The sequence below is a fragment of the Ischnura elegans genome, chromosome 3, assembly GCF_921293095.1.
Source record: "Ischnura elegans chromosome 3, ioIscEleg1.1, whole genome shotgun sequence".
Taxonomy (NCBI): Eukaryota; Metazoa; Arthropoda; class Insecta; order Odonata; family Coenagrionidae; genus Ischnura; species Ischnura elegans.
The window spans coordinates 125663056-125679296 of record NC_060248.1 but is presented as its reverse complement, the minus strand read 5'-3'; the positions used below and the strand labels follow the sequence as shown (position 1 = coordinate 125679296).

At 40.9% G+C, this 16241-nt stretch overlaps 1 protein-coding gene across 6 annotated transcripts in view; it reads right to left on the bottom strand.

The window, feature by feature from the left end:
• Positions 1–129: 129 nt before the first annotated feature.
• Positions 130–16241, bottom strand: part of LOC124156540 (peregrin) — a 51313-nt gene continuing 35201 nt past the window's right edge. For 5 of the 6 annotated variants that reach the window (XM_046531143.1, XM_046531139.1, XM_046531141.1 and 2 more), the window contains 6 exons: positions 9969–10799; positions 8737–9425; positions 7177–7513; positions 4767–5131; positions 3077–3219; positions 130–990 (listed from right to left, as the gene is read on the bottom strand). In XM_046531143.1, the coding sequence (XP_046387099.1) occupies positions 711–990; positions 3077–3219; positions 4767–5131; positions 7177–7513; positions 8737–9425; positions 9969–10799 (2645 nt within the window). In that variant the 3' untranslated portion in view covers positions 130–710. The remainder of the gene's footprint in view (positions 991–3076; positions 3220–4766; positions 5132–7176; positions 7514–8736; positions 9426–9968; positions 10800–16241) is intronic. The other variant, XM_046531140.1, reaches the window with a different exon arrangement.

Genomic DNA, 16241 nt, shown 5'->3' with positions numbered 1-16241 from the left:
GGCCCAATTCACAAATGTTAACTAATGCCGAAGGCTTTCACATGGCTACCTCAAAACACATCTAGCCATCAGTCAATTTTCTAAAGGGTGTGAAATAAACTAGGAAACTCTCAAAAGAACCAACCAAAATAAATTTCAATTGTGCTTTTATCTTTCTGAGAATTGTCGGATTGGAGAAATATACACAGACAGGTACATTATTGCTTTCAAACACTCCAAATAAAATAATCTAATACTGAGTACATGGTGCGAACACATATTTCTATAAACTTGTGATTCACTTCACCAATTGTTGAAGTAGAAATATTATACACTTAAAAATTCTGCAAGAAAAATTCATGGAGAGACTTTTGAGCACCATTATCTGACCCTGTAGTTACACGTGGGTCAGGCATGCTCACTGGACAAGAAAAGGCTTGAGTATTACCCTAACGTGAAAAAAATATACTCTGGTCCACCAACATGGCAACGATAGAATATCATTTTTTAAAGTCTTTAGGTACAGAAGCAGAACACACAATCAATGATGCAATTCAAGCAGGGAAATTGTCTCAAATTGGCCACAACAAGCTGCTAAAATGTCATAAAAATAATCCACTTCAGGATAGCTGCCACAACAACTAAAACTGACAAAAGTTCCACTTCCAGGAGGGGTCCACGCATACACACAAGCAGGAACTTCAGCACTTGACACACGCACCTCATTCAATTCACTGCATAGCAACGCTGGTCTGACCAGACGGGTGAGCGAGGGATGATACTGAATTGGCCACTGGCACTGAGGCACCACCAAGGGGCTGCAAGGACACCTGGGAGCCAAACACCGCACTTCCAGTTTGCCCATTCACTTGGCACTGATACTGCACCGCTTCCTGGAATGCTTTCCTCACGGCCTTCCTCTCCGTTGGCTTCCTCGATTCAGTCAACTTCGATTCATCCAGTTCCGTGCTCATGCCCAGGGGCTCAAGCTTGTTGCGTGGAAGCCACTGCCTGTGAAAGCGCAACACAAACGCAAAGAAAGATTAATTCAATTGGTGCATTCCAGTCACTGCAGTTGAGTAGAGTAGATCCAAAGATATTTTCCACTTTTATGATAAGCTAATGTTTTTCATATGATTTGCTAAAACTTGTGTTCCAATGAAACTGTAACACATTTTAATGTTTTTAATTCAAGCTGTTTAACGAAAACAAAATTTGTGTTTGCACCCGGGTTTTGTAACGCAGTTACATCTTCAGTTCTACAGTTTAATTACAATTACACATAATTTTTTAAAAAATAAATGATATGTAATGGTTGAAGACGTGCTAGGACTAAAGACAATCTCCTGCTTTCAGCTGAATTCTTCTATTGATAAAATCAAACGAATGTGCTTGTTTTTTTATATACAGGCGGTCCTCGACTTTCGTACAATTCGCACTTTCGTACATTCAAAATTGACACCTTTTACTAGACTTCCGTACGCTAAATTCGGACGTTTGTCTGTAATTTTTTTAAATTCCCGCGATGTTTACTACGCATCCCAACATTCAATTGTTTCAAATGGCAGTATATGCGAACAATACGAACGTATGCAATGAAGGGAATTGTTGGTAATTGACTCTAATCTAGGTGATTTATTTAGGAGAAAGACTGCCTGCTATAGGCTCCTTTATCAAGAGAAGAAGAAAGCCTTCATTGGAGAGATTTTTCAAAAATTTGACTAGACATCATCAAATAGCTTTCAATACAACTACATAGTAAGATCTTCTTTCTAATAGTGTTTTTTCGTGTGAGTGCTGTTTCATGTACCCCTTCAGCAACAATATTGCACGAAATATCACCAGAATTCCGTTTGTCTTTTGTCTTTTTTGAATAACATGCGAAATATACGCTATCACGAATGTCACCTGCCGAATGTCGAATTTTGGTGTAAAAATTAAAAGGTATCCAGAATGCGGGTTCAACAATTACATTTTGTTATGGTTCTTGATATGTCTTTTTATTTATAGTGGACGTAATAAGTGGAATGTCAACTTAAACGCCAAGAGAAACTTTCTTTCGATAGCCAACAGAGTTCTTGTTTTTTTAAACTTTTATTTACATTTTCTGCATATTTTCGAAAGAAATTAGATGATTTGAGGAATTTTATTAACATATTATTAAATTTTATTGAGTTACAATAAAATCTGTGAAAAAAAAGGTTTTAGTACGTATATTCTGCTCTTTTGGAACGTAACCCCTAATTAGTATGGAAGTCAATGGTTCGACTTTCGTACAAGTTTTCGGGAACGCATTGAGTGCGAAAGTCGGGGACTGCCTGTACAGTGGAACTTGGCTATAATGTCATCAAAGGGACCAGAAGATTTTTAACGTTATATCCGAGTGACGTTATAAAAAAAGCAGCCTTAAATCTGAGTGACAGGAAAAAGTAAAAACGCAAATGTTCTGCTATATACATACAACACTGTTTATTGAAATCTACTCGTACATTGGAATATGTATAACAAAAAGTTAATAAAAAATGATATTCACAATTAAATATTTTACAGCCAAATAAAAATCTTAATTTACTGTCGAAAAAAATCTGTGATCATGTTTTGAACGGTCCTTTCAGAAATTGCTTGCTTTTGATGTTTCTACACATGGTTTCTATGAACTTTGTGACATAATGCATTCACACTACCACTTTTGCCACCTAAGAATCGCAAAATTTTTGACGCTATACCCGAGCGTCGCAATATTTGTTGACGATGTAAACTGGTTTTCATACAACATAAAATGTTCAATTTTGGCTGGTCTATATAAAATGTGATGTTAAACCAGAGTTGACATTACAGCTGATGCCGTTATAACCAAGTTCCACTGTATTTGCATGTAATTTAACCGCATATATCATTCTGAAGCTATTCTGCAGCTTGACTATAAGTACAGGAGATTGAAGAGACAAGAAATTTTGTCAAAGTATTTTTTTTGTGATGATTCCGAAAAGAAATATTCTTACTAACTTCATTATTACGGACCTCCATTTTTTCGGTCCCGTGAACTTTGTAATAACGAGAGACTGCTGTATTATTATTTACAGAGCTGTAAACTCACCATGTTCGTTTTGTGTCAAAGAAGAGAACAAGGAAGACGGGTTCGGTGTAGTTAAGGGAGAGAGCGAGGACATCTGCTGGTGCTGCAGGAATAGGAACACCATTGTGGAGAATGCCGGTTTTGGGCATTTTTGGATCTATTATCTAAAAAGTAGGAAAAATAATAATATATTAGAGACCTTACAAAATACATATCAATAATGCAGTAATTCCTACACTGATTTCATACTTATATAGTATTTGTTCCCTATTCACCCATTAAACATAATTTTGTTAAATTATAGAACAACAACTCCATTACAACCTTAGGTAACTCAAACATAATCCAAGATCTACCGCATGATGGTGAGAAAGGGATACATTACTTCCCACGAAAAATAGTTAAAGGGAACTTCTCCTTCAAAGTATTTAAATTCTAATGTAATTCCGTATGTTAAATTTATTTAACTATGCACTCACTGGCTACTAATTAAGTTATTCAAATTATGGATAAGTTAAAATTAATAGTAAGATGGGTTGCAATGCATGACTAAAATATCTAATAACATTAATGTTCAGAGAGTTGGAATTTTCGAATTGTTACGATGAAATACGTCATTATTAGCACTGAGAATATTTAATGGTAGAACATGTGCAATGAAATATGTTTTTTAATACTGAAGAAAATTGATGAAAATGTAGGAATTGTCATTAAAATTTACAAAGATTAGGTATAAAATAAATAATTTATAGTTTTTTTATTTTGATTTCAGGCGCATAAGGAGCATTCAAAGAACTTTCCTATGTATGGAGTTAGCACTTGGCTACCAATGAGTTTAAAAACATTGTGGCCAAGCCATAAAAACCTCATAGGAGAGAGTAGTGCACCTTGAAGAGTTCTCACATTCACGTTCAAGGAATAAATCTGTGTGTCTGACTTGCTATTTTCTTCCACCCTAAACCCATAATCATCTTAGCGGATATCTAGCTAAAGAAAGAAACTCCTAACTTGAACTAAAGGAATTGGTAACTTTTTCTCCACAAATTCAAACCATCATATACACGACAATTCCCCACTTAAGCCTCCCGTAATGTTCCACCAAAATTGATGAATCCTGATCATTTTGAATTTTCTTTTTTTAATCATGATTTTTCCAATACTCAGCCCTTCCCTCAAACAAATCTCTCATGCCTCGACTCCGTATGCAGTTCCTTTATGAAGAAAGTTAAAATAGACTACCACACTTTATTATCATGTCCTTATATATCCTCTTCTCTCCCTATAATCTCCTCCCTCTCCATCCCTAATCAGACAGCACATGTGAAACTCATACCCGAGTGTTAACTCTTCCTTCTCTCAATTATTTCCCTCTATCAACTTCGAACTTCTCTCCTGCCCCACCCACTCCAATCTCACGAGCCTCTTCTCATTCCCGCACAGCCAAACATTCCCTTTTCATCTTGCACCTCTCCTCTCCACCAAACATAATCCTTCCAATGCATTCACCCCTTTGCATTTCCACAAAATGAGCCTTTTTCCCTATTAATCAAGTCATTCAACAAATTTTTCAATCACATTTCCATGGCATTTAATTATTTATTTGTTTTTTTCCCCCACATTTAATTTTCCATGATTTTTTACTTGTCCTCTGCAAAGTGCTAAAACTGCTGTATTGGGTACATTAAATGAAAATGCTTAAAGAGACACTCACGAGAGCTGGGTACCAAGGATAGCCGCGGCACTTGGCCCAAACCAAATCCAAAGGCTTGAGAGGAACGACTCCGCACGAAAGCTGCTGGCCAGGGGTGGACGCGTGCCGATGGCCACTTGAAGCCGTGCCACCCGGCCCACATTCCCCTCCCCTGCCCCCTCCACCGGCCTCGTCAGCCGAAGACTCGGAGGGTGGGCGGAGGCGGGAGCGGCTGTGTGGCCCGCGCTCATCCTCGTCTTCATCATCGTCTTCCGCGCCTGAACTGCCGGCACCTTCGTCACCACTGCCGCTGCTGCTGCCCGAAGAAGAGATGGTGCTGGAACTGGAGTCTGACTGACTGTCATCGTCAGTCTCTGCAGGAATGTCTGCAAGTTAAGAAAAGAAATTCCACAGGGTCAAAGAATATGTGAAAAAACGAGGTGTGTACAAGGAATTTGAGAATTATAGCATTGGAATCAAATGATGTACAGGTGGTCCTCAATTTTCATACACCCGACTTCAGTACAAGTCACACGTACGTCCCAAATTGACACCTTGACACTTAATTTCGTACACTAAATTTGGACTTTCGAACGTTTGTCTGTAATTTTTTGAAATTCCTGCAATGTTTACTGGGCATACCAACATTCAACTGTTTCATATGGAAGTATTAGCCGACAGTATGAATGTGAACGATCAAGGGAAGTGTTGACTTTAATCAAAGTGATTTTTTTGAGAGACACTGCTTCCTATGGGCTTCTTTATCAAGAGAAGAAGAAAGCTGTAGCTCAGCCTTCATTGGAGAGATTTTTCAAAAGATTTGACTAGACGCCATCACATAGCTTTCAATAAAATTAATGAATAAAAGAGCTTCTTTCTAACATTTTTTTTTCTGTATAATATTATTAATAATGTTTAATGGAATATTATTTTTTCTTTTTCTAATTTCTCTTTGTTACGGCAGGCCAATAACTAACTCATGGTCAATCTATGTCTAGCAAACTCATGGTATCTAAGTCATGCGAAGATGATTTTGAAATCATACTCATGAAATCACTACACAGCCATGAGAGGAACACAGAAACAATTAAAAAGAGATTGCTTTTCTAAGCCTAACTCTGGATAAAGCAGGAGAACAGGGGAATACGGCAGAAGTGCATCTTACACCTGATTCGTGCAGGCCTAATCTTTGCCTGCTGCCAAAAAATGATTCTGTTTTCAAATATGCACTAACAATAATTTTAATTATGGTGCTGCTATTTTTCATTTCGTTTTTTTTTCATTACAAAGCTATCAGGCACAAAACTCAGTAATTTGCAATTTAAATTATACAATTTGCAATAGACTATGCAATCCACGAGTGAAGTTCATAACTATATTGTAAAATGGAGCCTCTTTCACATAGGAGTTGAAAGGGAAAAAATTTTCATCTTAGATTCTTGAAAATATTATAAATAAATGACCCAAGTGACAGAGTAATAGGATTCTTTCTTCGGAGTAGATTTATGTAGAAATTTGAAGAAAAATAAAAAAGAAGTAGATACCACAAGGAGGTCAAAATAATATAAATAATGCATACTGATCATCATGTGATATAAGACTTCACACTGCCCTCATGGAAGCAATTCATACACCTTTCTAGAGTTTCCATTGGGGTAAATTTCACTAACTTTGGTACTTTCTGATGGCTTACTCCTATACCATATTCAGGGGAAGGGCATGTGACACAATAATCCCAACCCTTTGTCCCTGAAAAAGATAGCACAGGAAGCTGCCGATACATTTTGGAATTTATTGAAAAGTATCTAATGATCCAAGCTTTTGTTTAAATACTAGCTGGAACAAGAGGGGCAGTCGATGAGACAAGAAAAATCATTACATAAAGAAAAGTAAAAAATATGTTGGCATGTCATCACCTGGTGATAACGCACCACGTTGAGACTAATGGTCGTACACCAAGTATTTATGTGGAATTACAAAGTTTTCTTTACTTTTCATTATGTCAAGTAGATTCCATAAATGAACACCTCAAGCAACTGTTTGGTAATGATTGAGAGAGAAGCCGCTAGATGTTGGACTACCACATTGGATGACATAATAGCTCCCAGGGTAGAGAGGAGCGAGGGAGTTCAACTGACTCAGGACTCAGTAGGGTCGTGTGGGCTAAGCAGTACGGGGCATTACGTGGTGTGACGAGGACCGCAAGCCAAACTCATCCGGGGAGAGGAGGGAAGGGATGCAGCGAAAGGCAGGTGGCGTTCTCTCTCTCTTCTATACAGAATACAGTCCATTTTTCATCTGTTTTTTTGGGGCGAATTTTTAAATTTCACATTTTCGTGAAATTATATAGGCCCATACAGCAACTAATTATTATAAAAATCATTACACTGAAATTCTCCCTTATCCTTTATTATCCCTCATTATTCCTTACCTCCTCCACTGCGATACACTCGGAAACTTTCTGAGAACGGCAGAGGAGTGATGGCGGGAGAGGCTGAGGGATCGGCTGCGTTTGCGGAGGAAGACAGCTGAGGGGAGGACGATGAATTAGCACCAAGGGTGCCGGCAGCGGCTCCCTTGGCACTCTGACTATGAGATTTGATGCTGCCATCCCCGATGACACCCAACTGTGGGCCGGAGGGCATCAACAGAGGATTGGACGCTGAGAGGGCCGCAGTGTTTCCCACCGAACCCAATGCGGCATCAAGGTTCTTCCTTGGCCTGCCCACCCTTCGTTTAGGAGCCGTGGGAGTTGGAACATCTGGCTTCTGAAAAATACACATTCACCCCAAAAAAGTCATTATAAATAAATAAATTGTTTTATTACTCCAAAAAAATAAAAAGTACAGAATAGATTTCATTCCATAAAAAGTAGTAACTTTAGGTAGTCATTAAGGAGAGCCTGTTTTGTGGCTACCATCATTTACAAAGGGTCATGCTGACATAGAAACATTTTAGGCACAGCATTTGAATTGAAGTAAGTATGTACATGTATTACATGGTATTATACCAAAGAAAAATATCCTCCATACTTTGCATTCTAAACAACCAAGACTATATTTTTCATAATTGCGTAATTATGTTTTGATTTCAGGCATGAATCCGCTAATAAGTTATACACTTTTGGGTCTATAAACAAGAAACAACATTTATATAGCGTAAGGTTAGGTCTTGGTAAAGTAATACGTGATCTTCGTATATCACATGCATACACATGGTGTCACAGCAGCAGACTCAAACAAAGTCTGCTTTCATTTACATGCTAAAGCATTCACTCTTGAGGATTGAGGGAAGATACACAAGGTTCATGGTAGTGTTAGTATGGTAGATTGCAATGCACACTTGTTACTTTGAGCTGATTTGAAACAGTTTAAATGACTACAATAGGACCTCTAATTTACAAAGTTGAAGGGACACAAATTTCTGTAGTTTGTAAATTGGAGGGTGTGCAAAGAGTAGATTGCCTTGCGGGTTGCATGCATAAGTCACCTGGCATGTGTGAAATTATCTATAAGTGCTTCCCCACCAACTTTCTATGGCCAGTATCTAAGCCATATAGAACTAAATTCCTAAAGATACTGTGATAAAGTTCTTCTAGCAGTGATAAATACACAGAGACTGTCAATACTTTCAACAACTGTGGTTGAATTTTCAATGGACCAAGACATGAAAAATGAAGCTGATTCAAATACATGACAATCTGTCATTATCTGACCACGGGACTACCACCTAGGATGGCCTCCCTCAACAAATACCTCAGCCTGTTTCCCATTGCCTCCCTTGCCACCTACCCCTTGCTCCACCTCTTATTATCACTATCGCATGCAATGATATGAAATGCTGATTCTTTGGATCCACAGATCTGATCTGACAATCCATATGCTTGCAGTGAGCAAAAATGCTTATAATGGTCACAGGGAAGTACTCTTTTAATTTCTGTGGAGCCCACCCATCTCACATGGACCCACAAGCATATTCAAACAATGCTCACCCTAAACGCTGCGGCAGCTGCTTTCCTTGTGAACAGCACTGCTGTCCTTCTGTTGACGCCAGAGGGTGAGCCGGTGCTCCCACCCGATGACACCTGTTGCTGCTGCTGTTGCGACTGGGAGAGGGGGAGGGCGGGAGAGTCGGCAGGCGACTTGGTCGGTGTGGACAGCATTGGGGTGGAGAGAGGACTGGTGGCCACCGCAGAAGGTGGGGACGTGGAGGACGCGTTCAGCAGCACCGTGCTGCCCCCACCCATTGGCTTGGTGGCACTCGATTGGCTGAACGTCGGTTTGCCAGTGGCCAGAGTGCCCTTTGCAGCCGCAGAGGCTGGCTTGCTGGCGATCCCTTGACTCTTGGGGGCAGACGTGGAATTTCCCTTTGCTGCTGCTATTGCCTGCGAGGGATGAGGGGTGGAGGTAGCATGGGGCTGAGCTGATGACGGACCTTGGAGCCTCGTGTTGCCGGCCACTTGGGGAGACGCGCTGTCAGGCGTGGCTTGCCGGGGCCGCAGGGGCGACTTCTTCAGGTCGGTGGTCGTAGGAGTGCCACCAGATGACTGCTGCTGGGTACTGGATCGCCTCTGCACGGCAGACACTTTGGCGGGTACAGGCTCGGATGGAGGGCGAGGGGAGGTTGCATTCTCACCCCACTGGCGCTTGGGGATCTTCTTGCGGCGACCCCTCTTCGCTGCTTCAATAAAAAAATTGAAAACCTCTTCTTAATGCATATTTCATGGACATTACTACTTAAAATTCTCTATGCATTAAATGCAGTGGGTGGATAGGTCGTAAGCCAAGGCGTATATGAAACTATGTCACACTGTACCACATTAATACTAATGTTTAGAGTAAATGATGAATTTAAGTAAAATCAATAAATAAAAGGAGAAGGTATTAAAATTCACTAACTCTTGGTTAACTATGTGGTATTCCATTATTTCCTGGATATAAACAGTTACTTATACTAATTAGCGCCTGATGATGATGATTACTCATTGAAACCCGGGTCGCGCTCTTATAAAATAAGTGGTATAAGTAACTGTTTATATCCAGGAAAGAGAAGGTATTAATCAGTTTCTCAACCGTATGACAGAGGGAGTCTTCACATAAAAAGGCAAATGAAAATGGAAAGCATTCCAGGGATTAATGTTATAAAAATAAGCTAACCATATTTCACTGCACTAAGAATGAGTAAGAAACAAAAAAGAATGGAAAGTAAAAAGAAGGTACTTACGCATTTCAGCTTCATCAACAGATGTATCATTTTCACCCCTCGACAGACGAGGTGAGATGACAGGGGAAGGCAGCTGATCTTGTTCCTGTTCTGCCTGCACCTTGGATGGCTGGGCTGCTGCACCCTTTGCCGCTGGTGAGGCTAAAGCCTTGCTGACCTTTGCTAACCTAGGCACCGGCTTTCCCAATGGCTCCTTCACCTCCCTGCCACTTCTCGTCACTGCAGGCGAGGACTTGGCTGATTCCACAGGCCCAGGGACCGCACTGCCTGCAGGTGTAACTCCTCTTCGTGACCTTGGCGTGACAACGGCAGGGATGCCGAGTGATTGCCTGCGAGTACTCAGCCTCCTGGAGCCCCTCGCGTCTGCCACGGTTTCCGGGACAGAGTCTGGGGTCGCTATCACCGCTGCTTCCTCTAACTGTTGCTTCATGGCTGACTTGCGCGTTTGATATGAGGAGAGCCTCTTGGCTGGAGGTTCCTTCACCTCCCCTTCCTCCTCTTTAATTTCCTCCGCAGACGGAAGGTGAGACACTGGTGTTGTCTCGGGTGGGGCATCAGCCTCCTCCACAACCTTGCGACTCGACTTCCTCCTGCCCTTCCTCCTGGGACCAGTGGACGCCTCTGCAGTGGACGGCGTGTCCGGGGCCGCTGGGCTGGGGGGGGCAGGGGCCTCGTCCACCTCCATCATCGTGCTGCCCTCCTCCTCCTCCTCCTTGGCCTCCACCTCCTCTTCTTCCTCCTCCTCTTTCGTGCTGACCGCCAAGGCACTCACATCCTCCCCCTCCCCTGACGAGCCCTCGTGCTCCGAGTCTGAGTCAAATCCATCTTCACCTGAAACAAAAAATGAACGGCTTATGTCCACTCCTTGGTCAGAGTTCATACCAAGTTCCCATTTCCAACTTCCCTGACTTAATACCATTGGCTCAGCACTAGCATACAGGGACTTCTACATGAAAAATTCAGCCATACTATTACTATTTTATAAGTTTGTATTTTATATTATATTGTACATACGTTACGCGAAAATGTTGGCCGCCGTGTAACGAGTGGCATGGCCCGTAAGGTGATGGAGGGGAAAGAGGGGATTGACAAGTGGACTTGAGGGGAAGGACTGTGACGGGGGCAGAAAGAGGGGAAGGGCAGTGGGAGACAGTGTGTGCAAGTGGACGGATTTAAAAAGGAAGTCAGCATATTGAATGGGTGAAAAAGTGTTTCTGGGTGTCATTTCATAACACATTAATGCATTTTGTGTAATTTATTGACGTGCCTCATATCGATGCCCAATGCTGTAATTGATCTTTGGGCAAATAAATAATATTACTATGTTTCTTGCCTCCCCCTCTCTCATCCACTGACCTTTTTCAGCCTACCTGCTTCAAAGTTCCCCCCGTTTTTGGACGTCAACTGCTGCATGAGTCATCTATTAGCCTAAAAGGTGTCTAACGATGATTTTCGGCAATTAGTATCATGTCTTTATTGGATTTAAATATTAGTAATGTGCACGTAATTAAAAAAAGAATGAGACCTAACACAATGTATTTCTGACATTATTCAAGTACTTTAAGTATGGAAATAATTGGCAAAATACGACGGACACTTCGCATTCCGGTGAAACTCTATATCCTCGCAGCTGAGGTTCTAAGAAGTTGATGTGGAATTTTTTAACAAAAGCAGATATCAGGTTACACTTTATGAGTTACTATAAACTTACAATTTACTGTATTCTCTCTTGTCATAGTCAAGGAGGAAGGGATATCTTCTCAGGATATTTTGTCTCTCCCTCCTAGCCAATTGAATTCATCTGCTTTTCTGTTGCTATTATGCTTAGAAATGAGTGGGTAAGTTGCCTTCTTTTTTTTGGTGCAGTTATATGGTTAAAAAAAATTTTGGCGCAGTTATATGGTCATGCTTCACCCTCTGCAGTATGCTCAGCATACACCTTATGCAATAGCATCAGTTCCGAACTTGAACGAGTGGTTGCATACTTTCCAGAGAGAGTTGACCAGTGAGTGCTTTCAGTTGGGGTTCAATAAAGTCAGATTTCATTTTTATTGGTTCTATTTTTACTCGTCTTGGGATCTTCGCTCTTTTGAAGAAGCAGGTTAGAACTTTAAAAGATGGACTGAAAATAATTGAAGAAGAAGAAAAGAAACCGGGGATAAGCACATGAATGCTGCAAAATGCCTTGAGTTGTCCGCTAGCACATGTTGGTAGGAGTGGGGGTAGAGCAAGCTACCTGCTGAAAACAAGGAGTTGGATGAAGCCGAGTATTCGGACTTCTACTCAGCCAATGGAATATTTTTGATGTCATGCCTCTTAACTATGCTGGCTTTATTGTTGCTCTCACTTGTGCAAATATGCTTCCAAATCAAATTTGCCGATAGTTAAAACTTGGCCTAATAATGATGCAGCATGTGATTTTCCAAACGCACATCGAAATATTATTGCGTGTTATTTGATTGTCATATAAACCAGCCTTTCATTATTTAAAAATTTTAATAATTATTAAATGAATACCACAATAACACTAGAATGTAAAACTATGACGTATTTGACGACTACACCCATGTCTCGTATAGCGCAATTTCGATATAGCGCAAATTCGTTCCTCGGGGAAACATTGCAACGCAGTGTAGCCTAATCAAAAATCTTAAACGCTCTCGTGATAAAACGTGAACTTGCGCTAAGTACACACGAAATTTCTATCATTTTACGCATATTAATTAGGGATGGGTCGAATAGTAGATTTCTCGAATTCGAATATCGAATTCGAATATTAAATCATTGCTCGAATATTCGAATACCTCGAATTTCGAATACCTCGAATACTAAACGATGAATGTGAAAATGTTTGACTAGGTCGCCTATGCAGCAGGAAACCCAAGATTTTGGCGAGTAATTGTGATTGCCTTTAAAGGATTCAAACAGGAATTTAGCTGATTAATGGAATATTTTAATTTTATGTAAAAAATAGGGTAGTTTCCTTCATTAAAGAAAACGAAAGGTATTGATTGTGATTCGTTACCCACCATTAGTGTATTCATAATATACAAATTATTTCGTTCTAGAAATACCGGTTTAGACTAATGGCAATGTTCAATTTTACCTCATTTGAAAAAGGCCAGATTGGCGCATATGCGATGCCACTCCACGTGACATCACAGGGACCTAGTTTCTACACGAGAGGATCGGAGTTTTACATCGTCTGAGGTTACCAATGCATGCATGAGGCACAGAGCTCAGGGAAACATGTCTTAATAATCACACAGTCTGTTTGATAAGGTATTAATAATCCTTATTTAAGCAAATCGCTACCAGCTAGCATGGTACTCGGCTACCTGCTAGCATCCTGCGTCGTAATAGCGGTCAGAGCCTCGCCCCAAGGTCACCTAACTTGCGGCGGCGGGAACCAGAACGACGTCACGCGGAGTTTTTCCCGGCATTCATACTTACCCGTCGCGTATTCGCGCGCTTGAAAATTTTCACTTTTAATTTAATCGCGAAAAATAGATATCGTCTTATAAAACTCTAAAAGCGTTAAATACGTACTTCAGGAGTATTAATATTTCGATTTAGGCAATAAAAAATAATAGGAAACCACCCTATTTGAGCATTACGCCTCCGTCGTATTTCTTCTTCTTCCCGGTATTTATTTTCTTGCGCAAAATGCTTAAATAAAGTCAGAAATATGTCGTGTTTGGTCTTATTCTTTTTTAAATTACGCGCACATTACTAATATTTCAATCCAATAAAGGTGTAATAACAATTGCCGAAAGTCATTGTTAGACACCTTTCGGGCTAGTAGATGACTCATGCAGCAGTTGACCTCGAGAAAGGGGGAAATTCGAAGCAGGTAGGTAGAAAAAGGTCAGTGGGTGAGAAAAGGGGGTGGGTGCAAGACACGTTTCTATTTTTCTCGCGTAACTTGATATTTTTTGAAGCTAAGGTTTTTGTAATACAATCCCTGCGCGAGCTGGGATCTTTTTTTTGATTTCGGAGAAGAGGAAATCGTCAAGAGTGGGTGAGGCGAATGCTGAATGGAGGGGGATAGCAGATCGTGGGAAATGCGCCAATGTCACTATCCCACGGCACTGAGTTCCTCCCTATGGTAGTTTCATCTCCTGGGGAAGATTCAAAATAAGTGCTTGTCATTATTAGCCACAAAGGACACACGGCAAACACCTCCTCTCATTTTATCATAAGATGGATGCGGGAAAATGGTCAGTGGGGAGAAAGAGGGAAGGGTGAAACACGATTCTATTATTTTCCGGTAACTTGATATTTTTTTCAAAGCTGAGGTCTTCGTAATATGATCCCTGCACGAGCCGGGACTTTTTTTTGTTTTCGGGGAAGAGGAAATCGTCTGAGAGGGGGGGGCGAACGCTGAATGGATGGGGATAGCGGATCGTGGGAAATGCGCCAATGTTGCTATCCCACGGAACTGAAGTTCTCCTGATAGGGGACACCTGGGATTTTCGGATTTTTTTCATCCGATCAATTTCGGTTCCCCACGTCGAACTCTTTTCACCGCTCAAACCCGTGAATTTGATGTATTTCGTCAGCTTGCCTAAAACGGCGCTGCATGCACTAGACGAGTTCTCATTTTTCCGAGTCAACTACCAACGACGTGCGAGCGACAGTGTATGACGCGAAATTCAAAGTATTCGAGGTATTCGAGACGGTACCTTTGGCATAACTATTCGAGATCTCGAATATCGAATACTTTCTATTATTCGAGGTATTCGAGTATTCGCGGATACTATTCGCACATCTCTAATATTAATATTATTGCTTGCCTCAAATCTTCTTTTTGGTTTATATATTAATCGAAATCCATTGCTGCGCAATGGCCAAAAGTATTACTCGTCATTGGGTCCAGATAGCCGGCCTGCCGAAGTAATTTATCTCGTCTCCTTAACAGAATGATAATAAATAATTTAGATCGTTAAGTAAGAGTTGGGCTGGTGGAAATGAGATTTATAAAAGCAATACGGTTTGAGACGTATTTTTGCCGTCACAGGTTATCGGGCGATTGACTTCCAGGTTGAGGATCTACGCTGAAGCCTTCAAGGTCATCGGTATTCACGGGGGAGAAATGGAGCGGTGGCCGAGTTGCGCATGAATAGCATCAACACAAAAAAGGGTCCGCTATAGTCTCAAACACAATGGCTTCGTTCCCTCCCCGCAGTCGTACGCCTTATGCGTCTCAGGAATACAGTTCAGCAGTAGAAGGTGATTTAGATAGAGCCATACAGACTAAAAACCAAGAAAATATGGCAAAAAATAGGAATGCGTGTAGAAAAATCAAGAATTTATCAAGAAAAACCATAAACCTAGAAGAGGAATTGAAAGAGGTCAATTGCTTTGAAAATGGAGAGCGTCAAAGCGATATTGCGTGGAAGTTTCAACGCACGATGCCTTATTCTGAATAAAGACGAAGTTAAAACATCAGTGACCTCAGCCGCACCAACTTCAACCAAGCGGTCTACAAATACGGAAACTTCATAGTGAATCAGTACAAAAAGACGAGAGTGGTAATCGCTCCGAGACATTTAGTGAAAGCTCCGGTTGGTTCCAGAATTTAAACGGCAAGCAGGTATTTTCAGTGCGGCGATATCAGGTGAATCTGCAAGTGTTGATAGCGCAGCCACCACAACATTTTCTGATGAACTCCAAGCTGTGATTGAAAGTGGCTCCTTTCCCCCTCAACTAGTTTTTAGTGCTGACGAGACGATATTCTTTTGGAAAAGAATGCATTCTCGTTCATTCATTTTCAGGGAAGGGAAACCCAGGTCAGGTTTCAAGGCATTTAAAGACTGTTTCACTTAGCTGCTAATGACTCGGAGGACTTCAAATTAAAATGATTTATCATTCATAAACTCCACTAGCTATGAAATGGCATTCAAAGTAGCATTTTACTGTCATTTCGATGAGCGACAAAAGGGCCTGGGTGACACAATAGTTGTTTTTAGACTAGTTTGAAAAATCATCAACTGCCGGCAACGCATTACGATCCCCTGAGATAGCAGATGTTAGCCCACCCGCACGACAGGAGGGAATTTCAAAAGCACGTAAGAATTTTTTTTAACGTGAATAAAAGTCTTTGAATGCGTGCATACTCTCTTTAAAGATGTTTTAAACTATAAACATTTATATAAATAATGTTTTCTAAGGCTTTTTATGGGAATATAGATGTTTTATAGGAAATTCAATACCCAAGACCTATGCTACCAGGAACGCATCCCTATCTTCCCAATGTTAAAACGCTCTCGT